The sequence below is a fragment of the Pseudopodoces humilis genome, chromosome 19 (assembly GCF_049639895.1).
Source record: "Pseudopodoces humilis isolate 2021_Gansu_Grassland_sample_001 chromosome 19, ASM4963989v1, whole genome shotgun sequence".
In the NCBI taxonomy this organism is placed as follows: domain Eukaryota; kingdom Metazoa; phylum Chordata; class Aves; order Passeriformes; family Paridae; genus Pseudopodoces; species Pseudopodoces humilis.
This window is the reverse complement of record NC_142218.1, coordinates 7428813-7449895: the sequence shown is the minus strand read 5'-3', so window position 1 is coordinate 7449895 and position 21083 is coordinate 7428813. Positions and strand designations below refer to the sequence as shown.

General features: G+C 57.2%; 1 protein-coding gene across 1 annotated transcript; it reads left to right on the top strand.

Moving 5' to 3' along the window:
* The first annotated feature begins 491 nt into the window (after nucleotides 1-491).
* On the top strand, nucleotides 492-21083 carry DNMT3B (DNA methyltransferase 3 beta). The gene is made up of 21 exons (XM_088064446.1): nucleotides 492-630; nucleotides 3988-4064; nucleotides 4482-4762; nucleotides 8314-8440; nucleotides 9097-9200; nucleotides 10320-10403; nucleotides 10894-11082; nucleotides 12196-12354; nucleotides 13098-13205; nucleotides 13959-14100; nucleotides 14301-14429; nucleotides 14851-14895; nucleotides 15257-15336; nucleotides 15615-15727; nucleotides 16107-16290; nucleotides 16530-16614; nucleotides 17092-17330; nucleotides 17489-17579; nucleotides 17792-17940; nucleotides 18588-18673; nucleotides 19544-21083. The coding sequence occupies exons 3-21, from the start codon at nucleotides 4658-4660 to the stop codon at nucleotides 19683-19685; spliced, it is 2361 nt and encodes a 786-aa protein (XP_087920572.1). The 5' UTR covers nucleotides 492-630; nucleotides 3988-4064; nucleotides 4482-4657; the 3' UTR covers nucleotides 19686-21083.

Sequence of the window (21083 nt, the reverse complement as noted above, 5' to 3'; positions counted from 1 at the left end):
GCCCAGCTGTAAGGCAGGCTGAGGCTGTATTCCACATGTGGCAGCAGGATGAGGCTCTCCCACAGCAGGAACAGACCTTGATTCCAGCAGTCAGAGCTCTGCTGAGTGGCACAGCTCTCCCTGGACTCAGCAGAGGTGCCAGGGACAGGAGACAGGAGCCGTGGTGAGGAGGGACTGACTGCTGAGAGCTGTGATGGAGCAGCACTGGTGGAGCTGGTGGAGAGGCAGGTGGCCAGCGCAGGGCTGGGGTGAGGGCTCAGACCATGGAGATACTCATGGAAGAGGAGGAGACATCCTGTGGGACGTGCTGCGATGGGGTCTTGCAGTGAAGAATGCTGTGCAGTGAGAATGGTATTACTATGGGCTGGGAAAGAGCTGCTGAGCTGTGTGTGCATCAACATGGGCACCCCAAAGCCTGAATGCAGCAGGAGCATCGCCGCCAACTCCGGTGGAAAGAGAAGTTCCTCCTGCTCTCAGCCCCAGCTTGTGACTGTCCAAGCTGATTTAATGGTGCTGGTGCTCCTCCCTGCCTGCAAGAAGACCAAACAAGTGGTCAGCCATTACTGGGATGTGGGAATCTAGGACCCAAAAGATCCGGAGGTGACAAGGTTACACTGCTGCCAGCTGTAGGTAATGACACATATTTGCTCAATCGCTTTATTTGTGGAGGATCTCCATGAACACTGCTGTGATACACAGAGTAGGTCCCAGCTAAAACCTTTGGGGGCAGAGCAAAAGATGGGAGGTGGTGGCAGCTAGAGCAGAGCTCTGGGCAGGGAGTGGCATTGGTTTGCCTGGCCAGGGTGGCAAAGGAGAATTTTAGGAAGAAATTTGGAGTGTGAGAACTGGGTGGACAGAGAGGAACTGGGCATGGTGACATACCCCAGGTGCACTTCAGAGAAGACACTGGCTGAGCAGCCTTCAGTGAAGAGAAGGATTCAGGGTTGGGAGTGAGGAGTTATGTGTGGAAGAGCTGGAATGGTTGCTGGGAAGCATGTGCAAAATGAGGAGTCACTTCCGATGTGAATGGATGTTGCCAGTCCGGACTGTGTCATAGTGCCAGGGAATGGCTCCTTCAGCTGTTTGGTCACTGGCTCCATGAATTTGAGATGCCAGCCAGCCAAAGGAGCACAGCGAGACTGGGGGAATGGTTCTTGCTGGAATCACTTTTTGCAGAAGCTGGGCAGCCCAGCCTTCCTGCCGATGGGAGTTCCTCCATCCTGGGCAGGGATGTGGCCATGGCAATGGTGTGTGGGGGCCATGCTGCTTATGCCCAGGCATGGTGAGGGACCCTCAGCTTTCCCTTCCTGCTCACATGAGCCCTGGCCGTGCTGCCTGCTCCTTGCAGCTGCTCCAGCTCTGGAGTGGAGGAGCTTTGCCCACACAGCCATGTCCCATCACTGGTCTATGCTGGAAAGCCACAGGGCTGGTGGGAAGCAGTGAGGGGGCTGCTTTGGTACTCTTCTGACAGAGGCTGCTGATGCCAGCCAGCCCTGGGTCAACAGGAGCTGCTGAGAGCGTGATGCAGGTGCCTGGAATGAGTGGCAGGAGCCTGGATATAAAATCCTCTATAGAGGTACCTTGTTTCCTGTGAAATGACATACAAATCCTCTTGATTGAACAGAAATAAACTCTCAGCATCTCTCTGGTGTGTGTAGCAAAGACAGGAAAAGGATCAGGCTTTGGCTCATCATCTGCCAGAGCTGCTTTGTCTGGTACCAGACCTTTCCCACAAGCAGTTTGCAGAGCTTTGCTCTCCTGAATAAAATGATAACTGAGGGGCAGAGAGGGAAAGAGGGCGTTTCGGCTGGCGGGAGATTGATGGCAGGTCAGCGAGGCCAACAGCAGCAGGAAGGTTTCCGTAGAAAGGGAGAGGAACCCGTGGATGCGGGAAGGACTGATTCTACCCTCACAGTGCCCTGGAAACTCTCATGAGCACAGCTCTCAAAAGCATTTCCCTTTCCTAATTCTGGAAAAACAAATGGGAGTAAAATATATTTGCCTGTTTTAATGTACTTGCCTGAGCTGCAAATTTGTTTTAGGTTTATGTGGTGCATGTTTGTTTGAATGGTGACGTTTAGTATCCCCAAGGGCTTATTCAGAGTGGGTTTCTCAGCTCCTCCTGTTCACTTGCAGAGCAGTTTTTACATTTGCTGCCAAATTTTTCATGCTTGTGTTGTGCAGGGATGGAGGTGTGGTTTGGGGGAACCTGCCGTACAGGCCTGGGGCTGGTCCTGCAGATTTCAGACACTTTGGCTAACTAAGATTTCCTCCTGACCCTGAAAACTAATTTCTATCACACCAGGATAATCATATTCCTTTTCTTACTGTTACACACTTTTTTTCTGCTGAATCTAGAAGTAATAACAGGCGAGCAGGGAAGATTATACCCCACGTGGACTCCGGATGCTTTGTCTGGGACAGGAGAGGCGCGGGCTGTGTCCCTGGCCCCGGCGCAGCCCTGCAAGTGTCTTGCCTCTGGACGGGAAAGGGAAAGAACAAACAAAAACTGAGTGTAAAACTTGTGAGGCTTTGTCTGCTCACGGTGCTCTGAGCGGGGCTGTGCTGCATGGGGCTGTGTGGGGCATGGTGCTGCTGGAAACCGGAGGGCAGAGAGGTGGCTCGGTGGGAGAGGGCTCTGCCCGGCCCCAGGGTGCCAAGGGAATCTCCTCTGCCTCCGGGATTGAGCTGTGCGGGGCTCCAAGGGCCGAGCTCCGGAGAAATGATGAACCCTGGGGAATGCCGGGCAGTGGAGGCGATACCAGGACGCCGGCGGGTACCACGGGGTGGGGAGCCCGGGAGGGTGTGAGACATCAGAGGAATGTGGAGCCCCCGGAGAGGGATGCTGAGCCCCGCGGAGGTGATGCAGAGCGCCGGAGCGGGTACGCGGGGAGCCGAGGCAAGGGAGATATGGGGTGCTAGGCGGTGGTCCGGGCGATGTGGGGCAGTGGATGGGACACATTGGGGCACCGGGGGGGTGTGGAGTCGCCGCGGGGAAGGATGTGGCGCCCCGGGGGATGCGGGCCCTGGGGGAATGCGGGAGTCCGAGGGCTGCGTGCCCCACGGGCTTGGGGGGCCTGGCGGGTGCGGTGGCGGTGCGGGCCCCGCGCTCCCCTCCCCCGCCATGGGGCGGCGAAGGAGGAGGAGGAGGAGGAGGGGCTGCCCAGCACGGGCAGGGTTAAAGCGCCATGTAACCGGAGCGCGGGGCTGTCGGGGGCCGGCCGGGGCGCGGGCAGCGGCGAGCGGCGGCGCGGCCCCGCTGGACGGCGCGTCCCGCCGCGGCGCAGGTGAGCGCTGGACCGGGGGGACCGGAGGGTCCGAGCCGGAGCCCTGGCACATCCTCGTGGGCGGCTTTGTTGTCCGCGGCGGTGGCGGGGGACAATGAGGCGGGAGGGGAAGGCGGCACCGGGCGCACCGGAGCGCGGCGGCGGGAGCGCCCCGGCCGGTGTGGCGGCCCCGGTGTCCGGTAACCGGGAACTCGCGGCTTCGTCCCGAGGGCTGGGGCAGGGGATGGTGGGCCCCGCCGCCACTTGTTGCCGGCACTCGGCTCTGGGGCGTGTTGTGGAGATCGTCGGTCCCACAGCCTCAGGCATGGTCCCCTAAGTCCCCCTGGTCCCGCCCACCCCTCCGGTCCCGTTGCAACTTTCGGAGTTTCCCGCGGAGGCGCCGCGAGCCCCGGGGGCGCGTCCCGGGACTGTCACCACGGGGCCGGTGCGGGACCCCCCGCGGGGGGACTGAGCCAGGGACTGCGGCGGGAGGGTCTCCTCGCTGATACGGCGAGTGATGGCTGCGGGGCCGGGATGGTTCGGGGGGGGCCGGGGTCCCCCTGCCCGGCTCGGTCGTCCCGGGCAGCGCCGCCTCCAGGCCGAGGGCACCATGGGGAACTGCTGGGTACCGGGACACGGTGGCGCTGCTGCCCCGGACCGAACACCTTTGTTTTCGGTTTTCGGTCGGGGATCTGACAGCGCATCTTCCCTCTGTTGGCAGGAAAAGAGGTTCCCGGCCGCACCTCGGGCGCGAAGCTTCTCCGGGGCCGATCCGGAGGGACGCGGTGGCCGGAGCAGGTATCGACCGCAGGGCTCTGCTGGCATCCGCCTCCTGCCGAGCCCGGGTGCCCTCCCTCCGGGGAGGGCAGGTCTTCGGAGGAGGAATGAACTCTTCGGAGCGGCCCCAGCGTGGGACACAAGTCCCGGGAAGCCGGGAGAGGGGAGCGGCGGGGCGAGTGGTTGTCCTGGGGCAAGAGGTGGTCTTGCACCGACCTCCCTCGGAACGGGAGAGGGCAAAGAAAGAGTGGCTGGAGCGTGCTGCCCTGAGCAGTATTAGTACTCTCCTTTCCTGCCTCAGTTTCCAGCTTCCTAATTTTCAATCAACTGAGGAGTGAGGCCGGGTATCCCAGTCCCGTCTCTGGGGCTGCACAGGCTTTGGCGGGCGGCCATGGGGACAGCCAGGTGTCATTGTCATCTTTATGTCCTCTTGTTCAGGGGGAGAATGAAGCAGTGACGACTCCGGACAGAAGACTCACCACCGCTGAGCGGGACTCACCTGTGCACCAGAGCCACCACAGCCCCCAAAGCCTCCAGCCCTGCCCACAGCCCCCAGCTACTGCCCGCCGGCTGCCACTGCCCCACGCCGGGGGGCTCGGCGGGATCCCAGCGGGATGAACATGGTAAAGAGCCCGGAGCAGCTGGAGCAGCGGTTGGCGGGGATGGTGGCCGTCCGGGAGACGTCTCCAGCCTGGTCTGCAATGGGAGAGGAGGGGCCGGTTTGTGTTTTGTTTCTTTTCTTTAACCCAGCTTTGCTTGAGAGGCAGCGGGGAGAGCCAGGGTGAGCGCCGAGGGCTGCGGGGGGAGCGGAGCGGGGCAGGAGGAAACCGGGGGAAATGGAGGGAAGTGCCGGAGCCGGGAGAGCAGAGAGGCCAGGCACAGGAAGCGGGCAGGGGGAGCCTGCCCTTCGCCCCCTGCCCTTCCCAACGAACACATCTGCGAAATCGGCGCCTTTCTTACGGAACTGCCAACCCAGCAACTCCTTTCTTCCCAGGATTAGAAGAAAATGTATCTTTTTGGGAGACTTAAAGGCCATTAGTGTGCACGACAGCCCAGAGCCAGCCCGGCCATTAGGGTCCTTTATTTCTTTTTGTTATTCAAACAGGGCTTGGGCGATGGCTCCATCCCAGCCATGGGTAAAGCTCTTCCCTCCAGCTTTTGATATGCATGCCCCTGTCTGGAGGCAAAGTCCGAAAACTCCCCACCTCCTGGGGACATGCACCTGATAACAGGCCTGTTTTCCCAGCAAGGAAAACTGAAACCAGCCTGGGCCAGGCTGGAAGAGCAGCCCCGGGAGCAGGGGCAGGGATGCAGTCCAGAGCATGGCCCGGCCAGGTGAGCCCTGCCCACCCTGCCCTCTCTGCCAGGGGAGCCCAGCCGTTCTTCCCACTCTGCCTGCTCTGCCCACTCCAGGGTGACCAGCAGTCATGGCCAGGCAGGGACCAGAACTTTCTCTAAGCAGTTAATACTGTGGCATGGTCTTTAACCAGTTTAAATCTTAAAGAAATTGGTATTGCAAAATGAAGGCGGGCTGTGGAGTCAGCGAGTTCATTGTCTTCTCGGTGGGATTTGGCTGCAGGGCAGGTCCTGGTCACCAGGCAGTGCCACGGCTGCCACTGGTGTCCGGCTCTTGGGGAGCTTTCGGCAATGGAGCTGGAATTCTGCATTACTTGCCACCTTACGGATTTTTGTCTGGAGTGCATGACTGTGGAGCAACCCGTGTGTTTTGCAGGGTGCTGGGAAATGCAAAAACACTGCAGGGTTGGTCTCCTGTGAGCCAACACATGTGAGGGCAGTGCTCTGTTTCTTATTATTAATGCCCTGAGTGCACATGTTGGTGTTTCTGCAAGGGGAGGCGAGGACAAAGAACCAAGCCTTCCTCTTGAGCAGGAGGGGGTGAGCTCACAAGGATGTGGCTCCTGCGGGGGACCCTGGGCAAGCAGTGGGCAGCAGGATGGGCTCGTGTGGCTTCAGCACTTGGTGCAAACAGCAGGAAAAGGGATGGGAATTGCAGTCCTGCATAGGCTTAGGATTTTGGGAGAGGGATTTTGAACGAGCCATTTGTGCCATGGTGTGCTGTTCCTTTTCCCATCAGGATGGTGATGGGATGTCCTTGAGTGATCCTGAGCAATGCAGCTGGAGAAGGGCACGGACCAAGCAGGGAGCTGATGTGCCTGTGCTCGCGGCAGGGCCTGTGGCCTGTGCCATGGACCCACAGAGCTGTCACCTGTGGGTCTCTGCTCTGCCAGTGAGCAGTTCCTTCCAAAGGGATAACCCTTTTTTCCCCACTTTATAGCTGGAATAAAGGCCATGTGGGAGCTCCCTAAGCACGTGGCAAAGCTGAGCTTGGGGCATCAGGTGTTCAGTCCTGGCTGTGTCCCTGGGGACACCTGGCCACACTGTCTCCTTAGCTCTTCATCTCCCCAGTGCTAGGCTGACAGGACAACTTTGCCTGGTGTGCTGGACATGAGGCAGTCCCGGGGCTGAGAAAGGAAAAGCCATTTTGAAATGCAAGTTTGAACTTCTTGGACTAAGGTTCCTGACAAAGGAATGAATGTAGAGGTTTTCTGAGGGTCCCAATGGAGTTTTGTGGGTGCAGGTGTTTGGGAAGGCTGGGAGATATCCTTGCCTGCTTCTGTTCTCCCTGAATCTTGCCTGCCTCATGCAGGCAGCTCCATCTCCTTGTTACCCTCTGGTTCAGATCACCCTCATGCTGGGAGAGCAGCATGCCTAACGCCTTCCTGTAGGGATTCCCAAGGGGCATTTACTTTTTTTGGTGAGTTTTTGCTGCCAGTCATGGCTGCTGCTGCTCTGCAGCATTGTGGGCTAGGGGAGGGGGTGCAGACCAGGAGGAGCTGACCCTGACCTGGCTGTGCTGTGGTGGATTGCTGCATCCTGGAGCATCTGGGGCCATGTGGGACCATCCGCCTGGGCCGGGGGCAGGCGGCGAGTCTGGGCAGCTCCCAGGAATTGTTTGTCGGGTCTGGGAGCAGATGTGCTGCAGCAGAGGGATTTCTGCACACACAGCTGGGGGGGGTTATGCAGTGTCCGGTGCCATTCCTCTCCTCCCTTTGTCGAGGGGGGAGGCAGTATGCGCACCGGGGTCTCTGCCTGTGGAGGTGGGTGCTGGACACCTGTTTTCCTTTGTGTTTGGGTGTTACCAGGTTTTTAACTCTGCCCTCTGCATCCAAAATATCGAACTCCAACCGGTCTTTGTTTGTCAGAGGTGCTGACAGATGATTTCAAAGCAGAAATCTCAATTGTTAGGGCAGTGGTTGGAGGCGATGCAGAACGAGAGTGACGCAGAAGGGGCGGTGGGCTGGAGCTGGGGTCTCCCTGGGGCTGAGGGGGGTGTTGCTTTGGCTTCCTAACACGGCTGTAGGTGGGCAAAGCCCTGCAATCTCCTCAGCTCTTGAGTTACGTGCTGCTAAAATAAATGACTGTGCTGCTGAAGAGGCAAGTTGCAGCACAGACCCATAGCCCGGCAATGAGGCAGCACAGTTCATGGCGTCCGGGTGCCTCTGGGAGAGCTGGGAGCTTCCACTTCAGAAAACAGGAGCCAGGGAGGCTCAGAAAACAGGCCCAAGGGAAGGAAGGCAGCAAGCAAGGCGAGCCCCAGCTCTGCAGGGGGACACCAGGGCAGGGGGTGCTGGGGTGCTGTGGCACAGCCCCGTGCTCTGCCCCTTCACCCTGGGGCAGGGGAGCTGAGGCCAAGAGCGGGGGCAGGAGGAGTTTTCTCTCTCTGGGAGAGTTTAATGCAGGCTCCAGGACTTTGCCCCTCATGGCGGGCTGCCTGCTTGTCCTACTGCTGCAGGAACAGCCCACCCACCTCTGGGCTGGGCAGCCAGAATACAGGGAGCCTGCTGCCCCAGGGGTGGGCTGTCCCCAGGGCTGGGCTGTCCCCTGGTTTCTACAGGGTGGCCAGGAAAATGCAACTCCTCTCCAGACAGGGCCTGCCAGAGTGAGCTGGGGCTTGGCAGCTTTGAGCCAGCATACAGACATTGGGGGAAAACCTAGTATTTCCCTAAGGATAAGTGGGTTGTGTCTGGGATCTTTTTTTAGATGGAGCTGCTGGTTGGTTTTCAGGACCACCACATTTGTGTGGAGGTTATGCACTTTATTTCCCAGGACCTTTAGATGCATCTCCAGTCAGACCCCTCTGCTGAAGGGCATGAAGTGAAAGCTGACTCAAGGACCTCACTATGTTTTCCGTGCCCTCCCTGGGGCTTCCTTGCACTGCTGAATTTCCTTTCCATTTTGGCTTCTGCAGGCGACTATGAAGAAGGACAAGAGCCACGGGCAGGATGAGGCAGACTGTAGGGCAAAGCTGATCCTCATCAATGGGGACAATGCACCTGGTGTTGTACTGGAGGCGAATGGGAAGCCCAGCACTCCAGGTGAGGGTCACCACGCTGAGCCCAGAGTGCTCCCAGGATGTGCAAGGATGCAGGGGGTTGGGGATCTCACAGCCTCTGTCCCAGAGCCATGCTGGGGGATGAAGTGCTGTGGCTGTGGCCAGAGTCCCTGCGTGACCCCACTGGATTTCTGTGATCCAGTAGCACGTGCAGGCCATGCTATGGTTGTGGAAATGTGTGCCATACTGGGATGCTGGCTCTGCTCCTCAGTGAGGAATGAGGAAAGCAGGGGAGCCCCTTCAGCCTGAGGGGTGCCATTGACCTGAGGGGCTGCATTGCTGCTTCTGGGATTCTCCAGTCAGCGTTCCCAAATCCCACCTCTTGGGATTTGAAGCCCTGAAGAGCTGGAATGTGGCTTCCTTGTGCCTCTGAGCTTTCAGGAACAAAGCAGTAGATCAGAATGTCCCCATGCTTGCTGCTAATCCCTCCCAGTTTTAGGGACAGGTGGGTGATCTGGGGCATTGGTGCCACAATGGGGGAGCCCTCGGGGCGCCACTTGTCTCTGTTCTCAGCCATGTTTCTCTGAGATGAGGTTTTGGTGTCTCCAAATTGTGCTGTGGGAGCAGTGGGAGGCTGGGGCATGCAGGGACACAGCCAGGTGGGCTTGCAGAGCCTGAGGCTGCTCTGTCTTTGCACAGATTCCAGAGGCCTGGGGCTGCTGCCCCTGAAGAAGAAGGACAGCAATGGAGACCTTTCCAAGGAGGACCTGGCCTGGCCGCTCGATCTGGCGCCAGCGCAGAGGGTAAGCGAACACCTAGGGTGCTTTTTGGGGCTGCTCTGTCGGGGGGCATCCGGTGCCAGGATCCTCATTTCTTTCCCTCTGGGCTTCTTTTGTGCTCAGTGCTAGAGGAATAGTCAGTGATGGATGCAATACTCACCAGTTTAGTATTTTACTTTTTAAATTCCTGCTTCTCATGATACCACAGCAGTAGGAGGGGGTGGTGTGGGATGCAGCAATGCCCATTGCATGTTGCAGCAGCCTAATAATTATGCTGATAATTTCTTTAAAGTCTTGGCTGTATTGATAGACTGAAGTATCTCGTGCCTCCCACTGTTAGGGTGAGCTGCTTTTAGCTGCTGTGGGGCTGGACCCAAATTTCACCCACCCTCTTTTGTTGACCAGAGTGACAAGCCTCCAGGGTCTGGACTTTTTTTTGCCTTCTGGCTGTATTGTTTTGAGATAGAATTAAACCCCAGGGTTGGAGATCTGCCTGAAATGAGGCAGCTTCCAAAAGAAAGAGCCGTAAGTCCAGTGGGTGAAAATTCAACTCTCCCACTATGTTTAGTTTGAGGGCTCTTCACTGCAAAATGTCATTTAATTTTGAACCTCTGTTATGCTGGATGCAGGAGACAAGTCTGGGCTGGACTGTAACTGTGACCACCAGAGAAAGGCTGCCCTGGGTGCTGCTGCAGGGTTGGCTGTGGGAAGGAGCACCCACAGGAGTGTGAGAGCATCAAGGGTGTGTAAGTGGGACCATGCCTGGGATGGATGCTCTGCTGTGCTCTGGTTCTCCTGGCATCCCAGTCTTCCCAGCTGTGGCTCCTGATCTCTCTGTCATGTGGGTGTAGTAGGCTGCAGCAATCGGGCTCCTGAGCCTTGCAGAGGTGCAGTGGAGGAGAAAGTTGCCCAAAGGGGCTCAGGACAAGGTGCCTCCAGCATCCATCTGCCTACTCTCACCTTCCGCAGGGCTCTGCCTGTGGTGCTCAGCCCCATGGGGCGCAGACTGTCCGTGTCCCCTTGTGAGGAGGGCACCCATTCTGTGACAGCCCTCTGTGCTGGTAGCAGGTGCAGCCCTGGGGCAGTGCTGGGTGGGAGAGCAGCCTCAGGCAGAAGCCCACCACCCTCTGCCTCATGTTCCAGGCAGGGCGGACCCGGCATGAGATGCGGATCAAGGAACCACCACGCAGTGTGGAGACTCTCAGGGACCTGCCAACTCCCGTGCGGGTGAGGGTCTGGCAGGGCCAGGGCTTCTTCCCTGGGACTTCCCTGAGGCTTCCCTGGGGCTTCCCTGGGGCTCCAGAGACCTGCACTGCTGCTGTGCCCTGGTCCCTGGTCATGTATCTTCAGAGATGGTGCAGCCTCCTTGTGCCTCCCTTTCCCCTGTGAAGGGGGTGTGTTTATGCTGTATTTTGCCCCTGCTACGAGCTGGGTGTGTTGAGCACCCCGGGGTGGATTTGGGACAGGAAAGTGGGAGGAGGCAGTGGTGCACCATTTCCTCTGGGGCTGGCAGTAAAAGCAGAGCAGTTCTCCTGCAGATGGCCTCATTAAGGGCTCTCCTCTCTATTGATGGCTGCAGTGGTGCCCTCGCTCCCTGGCTCCCCCTCTCTGATCTGACTGCAGGGCATGGCACAGGGCTGGGGGTGATGTGGGGCAGGTCTCTGCTCCCCTGTCCCTCTCCCTGCTGCACTCACACTCCTCTGTCTCCGCCATGCAGAGCTCCAGGCGTCGCTCAGCCGTGCCCACACCTGTGACCATCGACCTGACGGAGGAGGATTCCCAGGACTCATCCCGGAGCAGCAGCACACTCTCTGGTAGCAGCTCCCAGGAGGGGCAGAACAGCTCTGTTGAGCTGGGGGCAGAGGAGTCAGAGAGCAGAGACATGGGCATGGCACTGGAGTACCAGGTACGGAGGGGCTGAACTCTGCTCCTGCACCCAGGAACACAAGGAACCTCTGTGACTTGTCCCAAAACAAACTGGAAACCTCAGAGCTGTTTCTCCTCCTCTGCATGTCTGGGGTGTGATGGTGCTGGGCTGTCTCCATCTTTCAGGCTTGGATGCTTTGGGGACCAGCCCTGCCAAGCTGCCACTGGTGGCACACGTGGGCCCCCCGAGACACGCATGCGTGTGCCGTGTGCCGTGCCCTGCTGAGACAGGCAGTTGCATGTGCAGAAAACATTTCTGTCGGGGATGCTGGAGAGAATCAAAGCTGCTGGGGCTGCAGAGCGGGATTCGGCGCCTGCAGGCCACAGGGCAGGGCCCCAGACTTGCAGGAATTGGGCAATTGCATCTTGCTGCATAATTAAGTACCTAATTGCAGAACAAAGCTGGGAAGGAGGGCTCTGCAGGGAGAGAGGTGACTTTGCTCCCTGTGAGGTGCCTTGCTGTGCACACACCCAGCATGGCCTGCGACGGGTCACACCAAGATTCTCAGCTCTTCTTTTTCTTCCGTTTTCACTGTGCCACATTTCCTGTTCTCCCTCGAAGGAACAAGAAGAGGGTGGGTGGGTGTCCTCTCCCTGGGGTGCAGCCACACAACACAGGCTGAGCTGTGAGCCCTGTGAAGTGGCTGCTCTGTGCCAAGGAGGAGGCTCATCTGCTGAGGGCACCCAGGGAACAACCTTGGTGCGAGGCTTCCCCGTGTTCGCAGAGACCCTGGGAGGGCAGGCAGGAGTGGACACGCACGGGCCCCGTGCCAGGTGGGCTGTGCAGGACGGAGCATGCACCACGCCGTGTGCCAGGCACGGGCTCAGCACGGGGCTGGCACGCACGGGCCTCCCCACCAAGCTTCAGCATGGATCAGGGCTGGGATCCAGTGCTCCCGGGGGAGAATGGCTTGGCCCTGTGCTTGAGGGAGGGGTTGCAGTTTCTGTAGATCACTGCACAGAGGTTCCACACGCGTGGCACACGTGGTGACACACCGGGGCTGTCTCCTGTGCTCCAGGGCTCTCCTGCGCAGCTGCCCAGACAAAATGAGGAGTTTGTACTTTTGGCTGATCTGTCGTGTTGTGCTTTCAGGATGGGAAGGAATTTGGAATTGGGGAACTCGTCTGGGGAAAGATCAAAGGTTTTTCCTGGTGGCCTGCGATCGTTGTCTCCCACAGAGCCACGGCCAAGCGCCAGGCAGTCTCGGGCATGCGGTGGGTGCAGTGGTTTGGAGACGGGAAGTTCTCTGAGGTAAGCCTGCTGCCCAGCCCTAAACACCCTTCCCTGCATGTTTCTACCCCTCTTGAGGCTGGCTGTGGGGTATATGTGCTCCTGCAGCCTCCCAGGCCTCCCCTCCCAGTGTTAAGCATATCCAGGCCCTGGCAAGTTTTCATGACTGTGACCAGTCTGTAATTAATGACTGGTAGGTTGGTGACAGCATCCAGACATAGGGACATCTGCCTGGCCACTTCACAGGGTTTTGTCCATGCTCCAGGGCTTCCCCTGTTTGGTAAGGGATGTCCCCTCAGAGCTTGGTCACCCTCACAGAATCAGAGCATCCTGAGTTGGAAGGGACCCACAAGGATCTTTGAGTTGCGCTCTTTCCCTGCACAGGACAGCCCTAAAATCCCACGATATGCCCAAGAGTGTCATCCAAACACTCCCTGAGCTCTGTCAGCCTCATGCCATGACCACTTCCCTGGGGAGCCTGTTCTAGTGCACAACCACAAACCTTTTCCTAATATCCAGTGAGGATATCCAACCCCTCCCATGCTGCAGGCAGGAGGGAGGAAGTGCCGTGCTGGTGTCATGCCAGCAGTGCCAGCAGAGGGTGCAACCCACCCGTCCTTGTCGCGCTGCTGCTCTTGGCAAAGCTGCCACTGGGCTTCCTGGTGTGGCCACAGTGCTGGAGCTGGGGACTGCACTGTGCTGGGGGGATATGGCCAAGCAGGGCTTTCCCATCTCACAGGTGGGATCTTGATGCTCTCTCTCAGGTTTCTGCAGACAAACTTGTGGGACTGATGGCCTTTAGGCAACATTTCAATTCCTCCACGTTCAACAAGCTGGTGTCCTACCGCCGTGCCATTTACCATGCCCTGGAGGTAACCAGCAGGGGTGGGTGGGTGGGTGAGGAGGTGCCAGCTAAACCAGCTGGGCTGGGGGGCCTGTGGGATGGAGTGCAGTAAAACCCTCCTTTCACTGCTGAGATTATTTCCAAGTGCAGCTGTGGGGCCAGACTCTGTTTATCCTGAGGGTTTAGGGGTAGCAGCTGCTGCTCCAGGGTCTCACTGTTCCAGACCCCCAGGCCAGGCTCCCTGTGAGGGCTTAGACGTGGCAGCATCATGGCAGCAGGGCAGTGCCAGGCTGGCCAGAGGTGTCCCAGGTCAGTGCTGGATGTGCTTTGAAGTCAGGGCTGGTGCTGAGCAGCCATGAATCCACTCCCCATCCAAGGGATACATCACATGTCAGCATATGGGGCTGCAGACCCACAGGCACCTCTTCTGCCTTTTCTTGCTGCCACTTGCTGAATTCCAGGGTGCAGAATCTGGGCAAGAGGTGTGTTTGGGCTGTCCCTGCTTCTGGCTCCACTGGGGCTGGTGGAGGACAGATGAGCTCATTGGAGGGATGGAGGCACCGGAATGTCCCAGAGCGGGAATCCATCAGCTGCCACTGTCCTTGGGCCACCAAGCCCCACGTGTGTGTGTGTTTTTGTGTGTGTGTGTGTGTGTGTGTGTGTGTGTGTGTGTGTGTTTTGGGTGGGGAGGGGGCCTGGGATTGTGGCCCTGGCAGGTTGTGACTGCTCCCCTAACGGAGACCACCCTGTCACCCTGACCCCTGCTGCCCATCCTCATCAGGTTGCCCGGAGCCGGTCGGGGAAGACGTTTACAACTGGCCCCAGGGAGTCACTGGAGGAGCAGCTGAAGCCCATGATTGACTGGGCAATCACTGGCTTCAAACCCCTGGGGCTCAAGGGACTGCGGCCACCCAAAGGCTCAGGTGAGGTGGTGGCATCGGCTGGCTGGGGGCTGGTGGGGGCTGGCATGGGCAGTGGCTGAGCCTTGTACCATGTGTAGGGACCCAGGTGGCCAGGAAGGGTCCTGCTGTGGCTGGAGTGAGACCTGGCAGCAGGGCTTGGCAAGAGGCATCCTGGGACAATCCTGAGGCTGGAGGCTTAAGGAAGGTTCCCTTTCTTGCAGAGAATGGGGTGCTGAAGAATGGGACAGAGGAGGTGGTGTCCCTTGAACAGTGTCCCCCCACCAAGAGGCTGAAGACCTACCCCTGCAACAACAGCAAGGAGCAGCGAGTGGAAGAGGACCAGACCCGAGGTAATGAACAGAGAGAGCTGGGGAGTGGCTTGGCCTGGGCTGTGCACCCTGAGAGCACTGGGAAACCATTCTGGCAAAGGGCTTGGCTCTTCTCAAGGGACCATGAGCCTGGTTTCTGAAGGCAAAAGCCTTTGTGGTCTAGTGGTGCTGACTTGTGCCTTACAAGACACCAGCAAACCCAACTGCAAGACATGGGCTGGGCCCCACCAGTGGCTCAGCTTGGAGCATGACCATGTGCTGCTATGCTGAGCTCTAATCTCCATCAGTAAAAGGATGTGGGTTTTGCACCCAAATCTCTCAGCAAAGCTGGAGTAGTTCTAATGCAAGAAATAAGGCACCTGTAAGGAGAGTGCATTTAGAGTTTGTTACATAAGGAATAATAAATTCTTTTTTCCATTTTCTTCTTTTCAATTTTCTAAAGAGCAAATGGTTTCTGAAGCTACGAGCAACAGCGGGAAGCTGGAAGGTAAACACTGTCTCTGCTTGGAAGAGGTGTGAGGTGCTGGGGGTGCTCAGCAACAGTCGTGGGTCCCTTTTCAACTGCACCATGTAGGAGGGGGGAAGGTGCTGTGAGTGCAGGGTGCTGAGGTGAGGTGCAGGGTGAGAGGGTGAGAGGGTGCTCTGCGGATCCTCCCTGGGGAGCCACAGCCTCATCCAGATACAGTTCCTAGGTCAGGCCACATTTGGATGCAGTTCTCAGGGCAGGCTTTATCCAGACACGGCTCCAAGGGGAGGCTCCAGCCTCTGCAGCCTGTGGTGTGGTGTAAGGAGTCCCTGCCCTGGGTGCTCCCTGCCCCGGGTTGAGCGTAGCTCTCTCTGTCCCACAGAGAGCTGTTTGTCCTGCGGGAGGAGGAACCCGGCCACCTTCCACCCACTGTTCAAGGGGGGCCTCTGCCAGACGTGCAGGGTAAGTGCTGCCGTGCTGGGGCTGAGTGGGAGCCTGGGGTCAGATGATGGGGCTGGGGTCCAGCCAGTGCTGCTGGGACAGGGGCTGGCTGTGCCACGTCCTGGCCATGCTGTGTCTCCCGTGGGGCTGTCCCGCAGCATGTTCTCACCACCTGAAACAAGATGTACATCTCTGAGTTCTCATCGTGTAGAGGGAATGGTGCAAATCTATGTTCTCCACCCTCTGAGCACAGTTCCTGATCCTATATCCTCCTCTGCTCCTGGATGTCCTTTTGCTAGGATAGATTCCTGGAGTACTTCTACATGTATGACGAAGATGGGTACCAGTCCTACTGCACCGTCTGCTGCGCAGGCAAGGAGCTGCTGCTCTGCAGCAACAGCAGCTGCTGCAGGTGAGCTCCATGTCTCTGCTCCTGGGGCTGAGGGCCTGGCATCATTCCCAGGGAGCTGCAGGAAGCAGGGTGCTCCATGAGTCTGGGCAGGGGCTGTGCTTCTCCCCAGCTGCCTGCCACGCAGCATAGCCCAACGCAGCCTACCTGCACTTACTGAGCCTGGCATCACTTGAATAAGCCCCGTGGAGGTTGGCAGGAGATTTACCCATGCCTTGGTCACCAGCTTGTGTTAGCAGCCTTAAAAACCAGGGTACTGCCTGAAAAAATATTCTGTAAAATGGTGGGGGCTCCTGTGTATGGCAGGGGAGACTCCAGGAGAAGCTGGGGTGACCCAAAGGGGTTGCTGGGGTGACAAGCACAAGCTGTTGTGGTTTGGCAGGTGCTTCTGTGTGGAGTGTCTGGAGGTGCTGGTGGGCCGAGGGTCGTCAGCCAGAGTGAAAGAGCAGGAGCCCTGGAACTGCTACATGTGCCAGCCCCAGCAGAACCATGGCGTGCTGCAGCGCCGGCAGGACTGGAACACTCGCCTGCAGGACTTCTTCACCAGTGACAAGGGACAGGAATACGTAAGGGCTGTGGGCAGGGAGCCCAGTGTGCTGGGATGTGGGGAAGAGGGTCACTGAGGGCAGGGTGAATGACCTGAACTTCCTCTTTCCTCTCCCTTGTCTTGTCCATCCACCCTTCCAAGGGTGCCAGGCTCTTGGTCCCGCAGATGCTGTCCTGAAGGTGGAGGTGCTGCATTCAGAGCTTTATGGGACAATGCAGCACTGCCAGGGCTGGGGTTTCATGACTGTCTCCATTGCAGGCTGCACCCAAAATCTACCCAACAGTTCCTCCAGCGAAGAGGAGACCAATTCGAGTGCTCTCATTGTTCGATGGGGTGGCAACAGGTGAGGCAGTAGGGGGAGCACTGCTGGGTAGGTCTTGGCACTGGGCCTTGGGAATGAGTCATTCCATGGGCTCAAACCTGTCTCTAAAAGTGTGGTGGGGAGGAGGGGCTGAAAGCAGGAAGATCCCCATCAGAAGAGAGATGAGGGCAGGGTCTCCCTTTTCTGCTGGACAGGGCTGTGGAGGAGGGAAGGGATTGAGAGAGGGCATGAAAGGGGAAGGGATGGAGGAGAGGGCGTGTGTGGGCATCTCATAGGGGTGTTCCTGCTGTGCCAAGTGTGATCTGGGATGGCTGGTTCCCTGAGAAACCAGAGCTGTGGGGACACCAGTAACCTGTACTCTGAAGTGCCTGAGTGCAACTGGTTTGGCTCAATTCACTCAGCCCTGGCATTCTGCTTTCTGGAAGCAAACCTGCCTGGAGGAATGGGTCAAATAAAAGTTTACTCACCCTGAAGTGCTGTTTGACTACACCCACCTAGGACATCCAGGAGCAGCCACATCGAGCGGTGCTGACGAAGGAGACTTGGAACCTAAAGAGAGCAGTGCGACCTCAGACCTCTGTCCGTTGGCAGGGTACACGGTGCTGAAGGACTTGGGCATCCAAGTGGAGAAGTACATTGCCTCAGAGATCTGCGAGAACCCCATCGCCGCGGGCACCGTGCGGCCCGAGGGCAACATCACCTACGTGCACGATGTCAGGAACATAACCAAGAGAAATGTGAGCTCTGCTTCTGTGGGAGCCTGAGGGACATGGCACCATGGGGGCACGGCTCTCGCCCCACCAGCTCCGGGACAGGCTTGTGCCCTGGCCCACTGGGGAGCAGAGAGCTGTTTCTGTGGCGTCTCCTAACGGTCTGGATTGTCTGTTCTCTGCAGATTGAGGAGTGGGGTCCTTTTGACCTGGTGATCGGTGGAACCCCCTGTGACGATGTTTCCCTTGTCAATCCAACCAGGAAGGCGCTGTTTGGTAAGGCTGCTTTGCCTCTGCTGGGCTGCATACCTTGGGATGTTCCTGGGGCATGGAGCCACCCTACAGCCTGGGGAAGTGTTTCAGCCCCAAGCTGTATTGGTGGTGGGCTGTCTCCGTACCCATCTTGGCGAGGAGGGCAGCCAGGCCCCCCGGCCCTGCAGCCCGTGTCCCAGCTGGTCCAAACCTGCTGCTCGGCTTTTTCCTCGCAGAAGGAACTGGGAGGCTGTTCTTCGAGTTCTACCACCTGCTCAACTACGCTCGTCCCAAGGCAGGCGAGGAGCGGCCCTTCTTCTGGATGTTTGAGAATGTGGTGGCCATGAGGATCAACGACAAGAGGGACATTTCCCGGTTTCTGGAGGTAGGGATTGCTGACAGCTGTGGGAAAGGCGTTGGAGCAGGTGACACTTGCTGGGCTGTGCAGGGTGTGCCGGGTGTGAGGGTCTTGCTATGGTTTCCTGTGGCCCTGGTGCTGGAAAACCCCTGCCTGGTGCACATGCCAAGGAATCAAGTTTAGTCTTGGCTCTGGATGCTCCCGTCTGGATTTCATCAGGTCAAACCCAAGCACTAGTCCTCTGGGGGAGGGGTTTTGCCAGCCTTGCAGAAAGCATCTGTTCCCAGCAATGCCTGTTATTTCTAGGGAGGGGGGGTGGTCAGGGACTGGGAAGGAGTTTTAACTCTGTGGTAGCCAGGATGGATTGTGGGTCAGTAGAGACTGCTGGTGTAAAATCACCACTGGAGGCTGACAATCCTGATCCTGGTCCATGCAAACCAGCACTGAGCACCCTGTGATGGTCAATAGCTGCTGGCCATGGCCATGACCTGGGAGCTCATGTGGCCACCCAGGCTGTTCTCTGGTGTGAAACAGGGCTTGTGGGAGCTACATAATTCTGAGGATTTGCTGAAAACTTTTAACTTCCTGCAGTGCAGTGGGAAGGGCTGTCCATGAAGGAGAGAGGCAAACCAACATTCCCTCTAACTTTTATTTCCTCTCTTTTTGGTCCCTAGTGTAACCCAGTTATGATTGATGCTATCAAGATATCAGCTGCCCACCGAGCTCGTTACTTCTGGGGCAACCTCCCTGGGATGGACCGGTAATCAGTCTGCTGTCCTCTTGGGCCTCTCACAGTAGTTTTGGTTTGTTTTGTAGTGCCTGTTCCTGTGGGCTTTTTGTCTCCCTGGCTCTAAGCCCAGCTCCTGGGAGTGAGCTCCCAGAGGGGCAGCTTCCCTGCAGGGATGTGCACATGATAATGCAGCTGCTGTGGCAAAGCATGAGTGCACCCTGCTCCACACTTCACAGCCTGTAGCACCCTGAATTCATGGCAAAACACTACAGAAGGAGTGGGAGTAGATAAATCCAATTACAAGCAGTCCTGCACATCAAGTTATGTGAGAAAAAAAACTGAAGTTTTTTAGTTGGATGCTTCTGGCTAGTAAACAAGACTAGGGTTAAATAGTTTTCCTTGCTTATATTTAAATTGTCAGTATTTGTTGGAGTTAACACTGAGCTAATGGCATTTGAAAGTAAAATGACAATTCCAAGCCTTTGTGATGTGAAATGGCTCTTGGACTTTCATCTGATTGTAAGGGAAGTGCCCAGCCCATGACTCAGAGCTACCCAGAGCTACTCAGTCCTATCTCCATGGAGTACCCCCAGGGCAATGCTTGCAGAGGTGCTGCTGAGCAGAGGCAGGCTGGATGCCCGGACATGGGAGCCTTGCCAGGAAATCCAACAAGGTGGAGGGCACTGAGGATGGTGGGAATTCACAGCCTGGCCCCATCCAGAATGGTGACTCTGCTCAGGTCACATGGGGCTCCAATTGTGCTGGAGAGCTGAATCCCCTCCCCACAGGAGACTCCCGATGCTCATTGTCTTTGGGGTGGCCTGGGAGTGGTACTGCCCAAGGAAAGGGATTCCTGCTCCTGCTCTGCCTCACCTCCCCTTTCCTGCCTCTGCTCCACAGGATCTTTGGTTTCCCTCTCGCCTACACGGATGTCTCCAACATCAGCCGTGGGACTCGCCAGAAGCTGCTGGGGGGATCGTGGAGCGTCCCTGTCATCCGGCACCTCTTCTCCCCGCTCAAGGATTACTTTGCCTGTGAATAGCAAACAGAGCGTCCCTCGTCTCTCTGGTAAAGATGCACAGCACCGCTGCTGTGGCGGGAGAGGGACGGGCACGGCCACCGGACTGCCACGGCCCCGTCCCTCCCCGGCCACGTGCCGCGGGACGGCAGCCTGGCCTCGCCGGGAGAGCCGAGGAATGTCTGTAACCAAAGAACCTGGCAGGGTAACTTCTTTAAAGGGACTAACAGTGATATGTAGGAAATGATGGACAAAGCTTTAATTACCCAGCACACGAAGCTCTATGCATCACTGATGAGACGGGGAGCCTCATTCTCCAGAGCATTAACTATTCCGGTTTAGCCTGGAGCCGGGAAGTCACCGCTTGCTGAGCAGCCTGTGTGCGGGCAGCTGCCGGGGAGCTGCAGGCAAACCTGAACTACAGTGAATTGGTGCTTTTCCTAAACTAACAAAACCTCTTGAAGTAACTGCCAAAAAACCCCCAAACTGTAGCAGCAGGTGTAAGGGACCCTGCTCAGGTTACACACTGAACACAGGATCATACAAAAACCAAATCTTTTTTTTTTTTTTCTTTTTTTTGATACAATTTAATTTTGTTGTTTTTTATGTCTATTGCTGCTTTAAGGCATTACATAAGAATGTGGAGATTCCTAGACCTGAATGTAGCTGAAACTGAACTGTGAGGTGATAGAATTACTTTTCTAGCTAGAACTAAAGAAATACTGTTTTATATGTTTGGTTGTAGTTTACAAATATTCACTACTTCCTTTTTAAAACATCTAAAACCTTTTCTTACATTTTAAAATCCTGCTGAATGGTTTGAAAGCTTACACAGTAACTGGAGCAGGGAGGATTTGGGCTCCAGGGCCTGTATAAGGAAGATGTTCTTGGAGCATCCATTTCCCAAATGAATGTGGTATGTCAGCAGGAAGAACAGTGTAATGGTCAATGGCACCCTCAAATCTCAGCACCCCAAATGTCATGTAGGATGTCATGAACCCAAGCAGTGGTGGCAGGGCATTCCTTCCAGGGAAAATCTCACCCAACCCTTGTGGAGTGCAGGGACCAGCACTGTTCTCTCCTGTGCCTGTCTCATGCAGTGCACAGGGAATGGGACAGTGAGGCAGGAAAGCACTGCCACTGCTGGGGGGGTCTGCAGGGGTCTGCAGGCAGGGGGCTGTACCTCTCCTCCCCTGTGCTTCCATCTCCCTGTGCATCCCTGTGCACAGAGGTGGGATTGTGTGTCCAGCCCCAGCTTGGCAGCACCCTGGGGGCTCCTGGGGCTGTACCCCCAAACTGGGAGCTCCTGTGGCCACCACTGTACTCACTTGATTGCCTTCCTCTACTCTCCAGCTTTGCCAGAGTGATTATCATGCAGTCCATGCTGTCCTGGGCACGCTGAGCCTGTGGCCACCGGGAAGG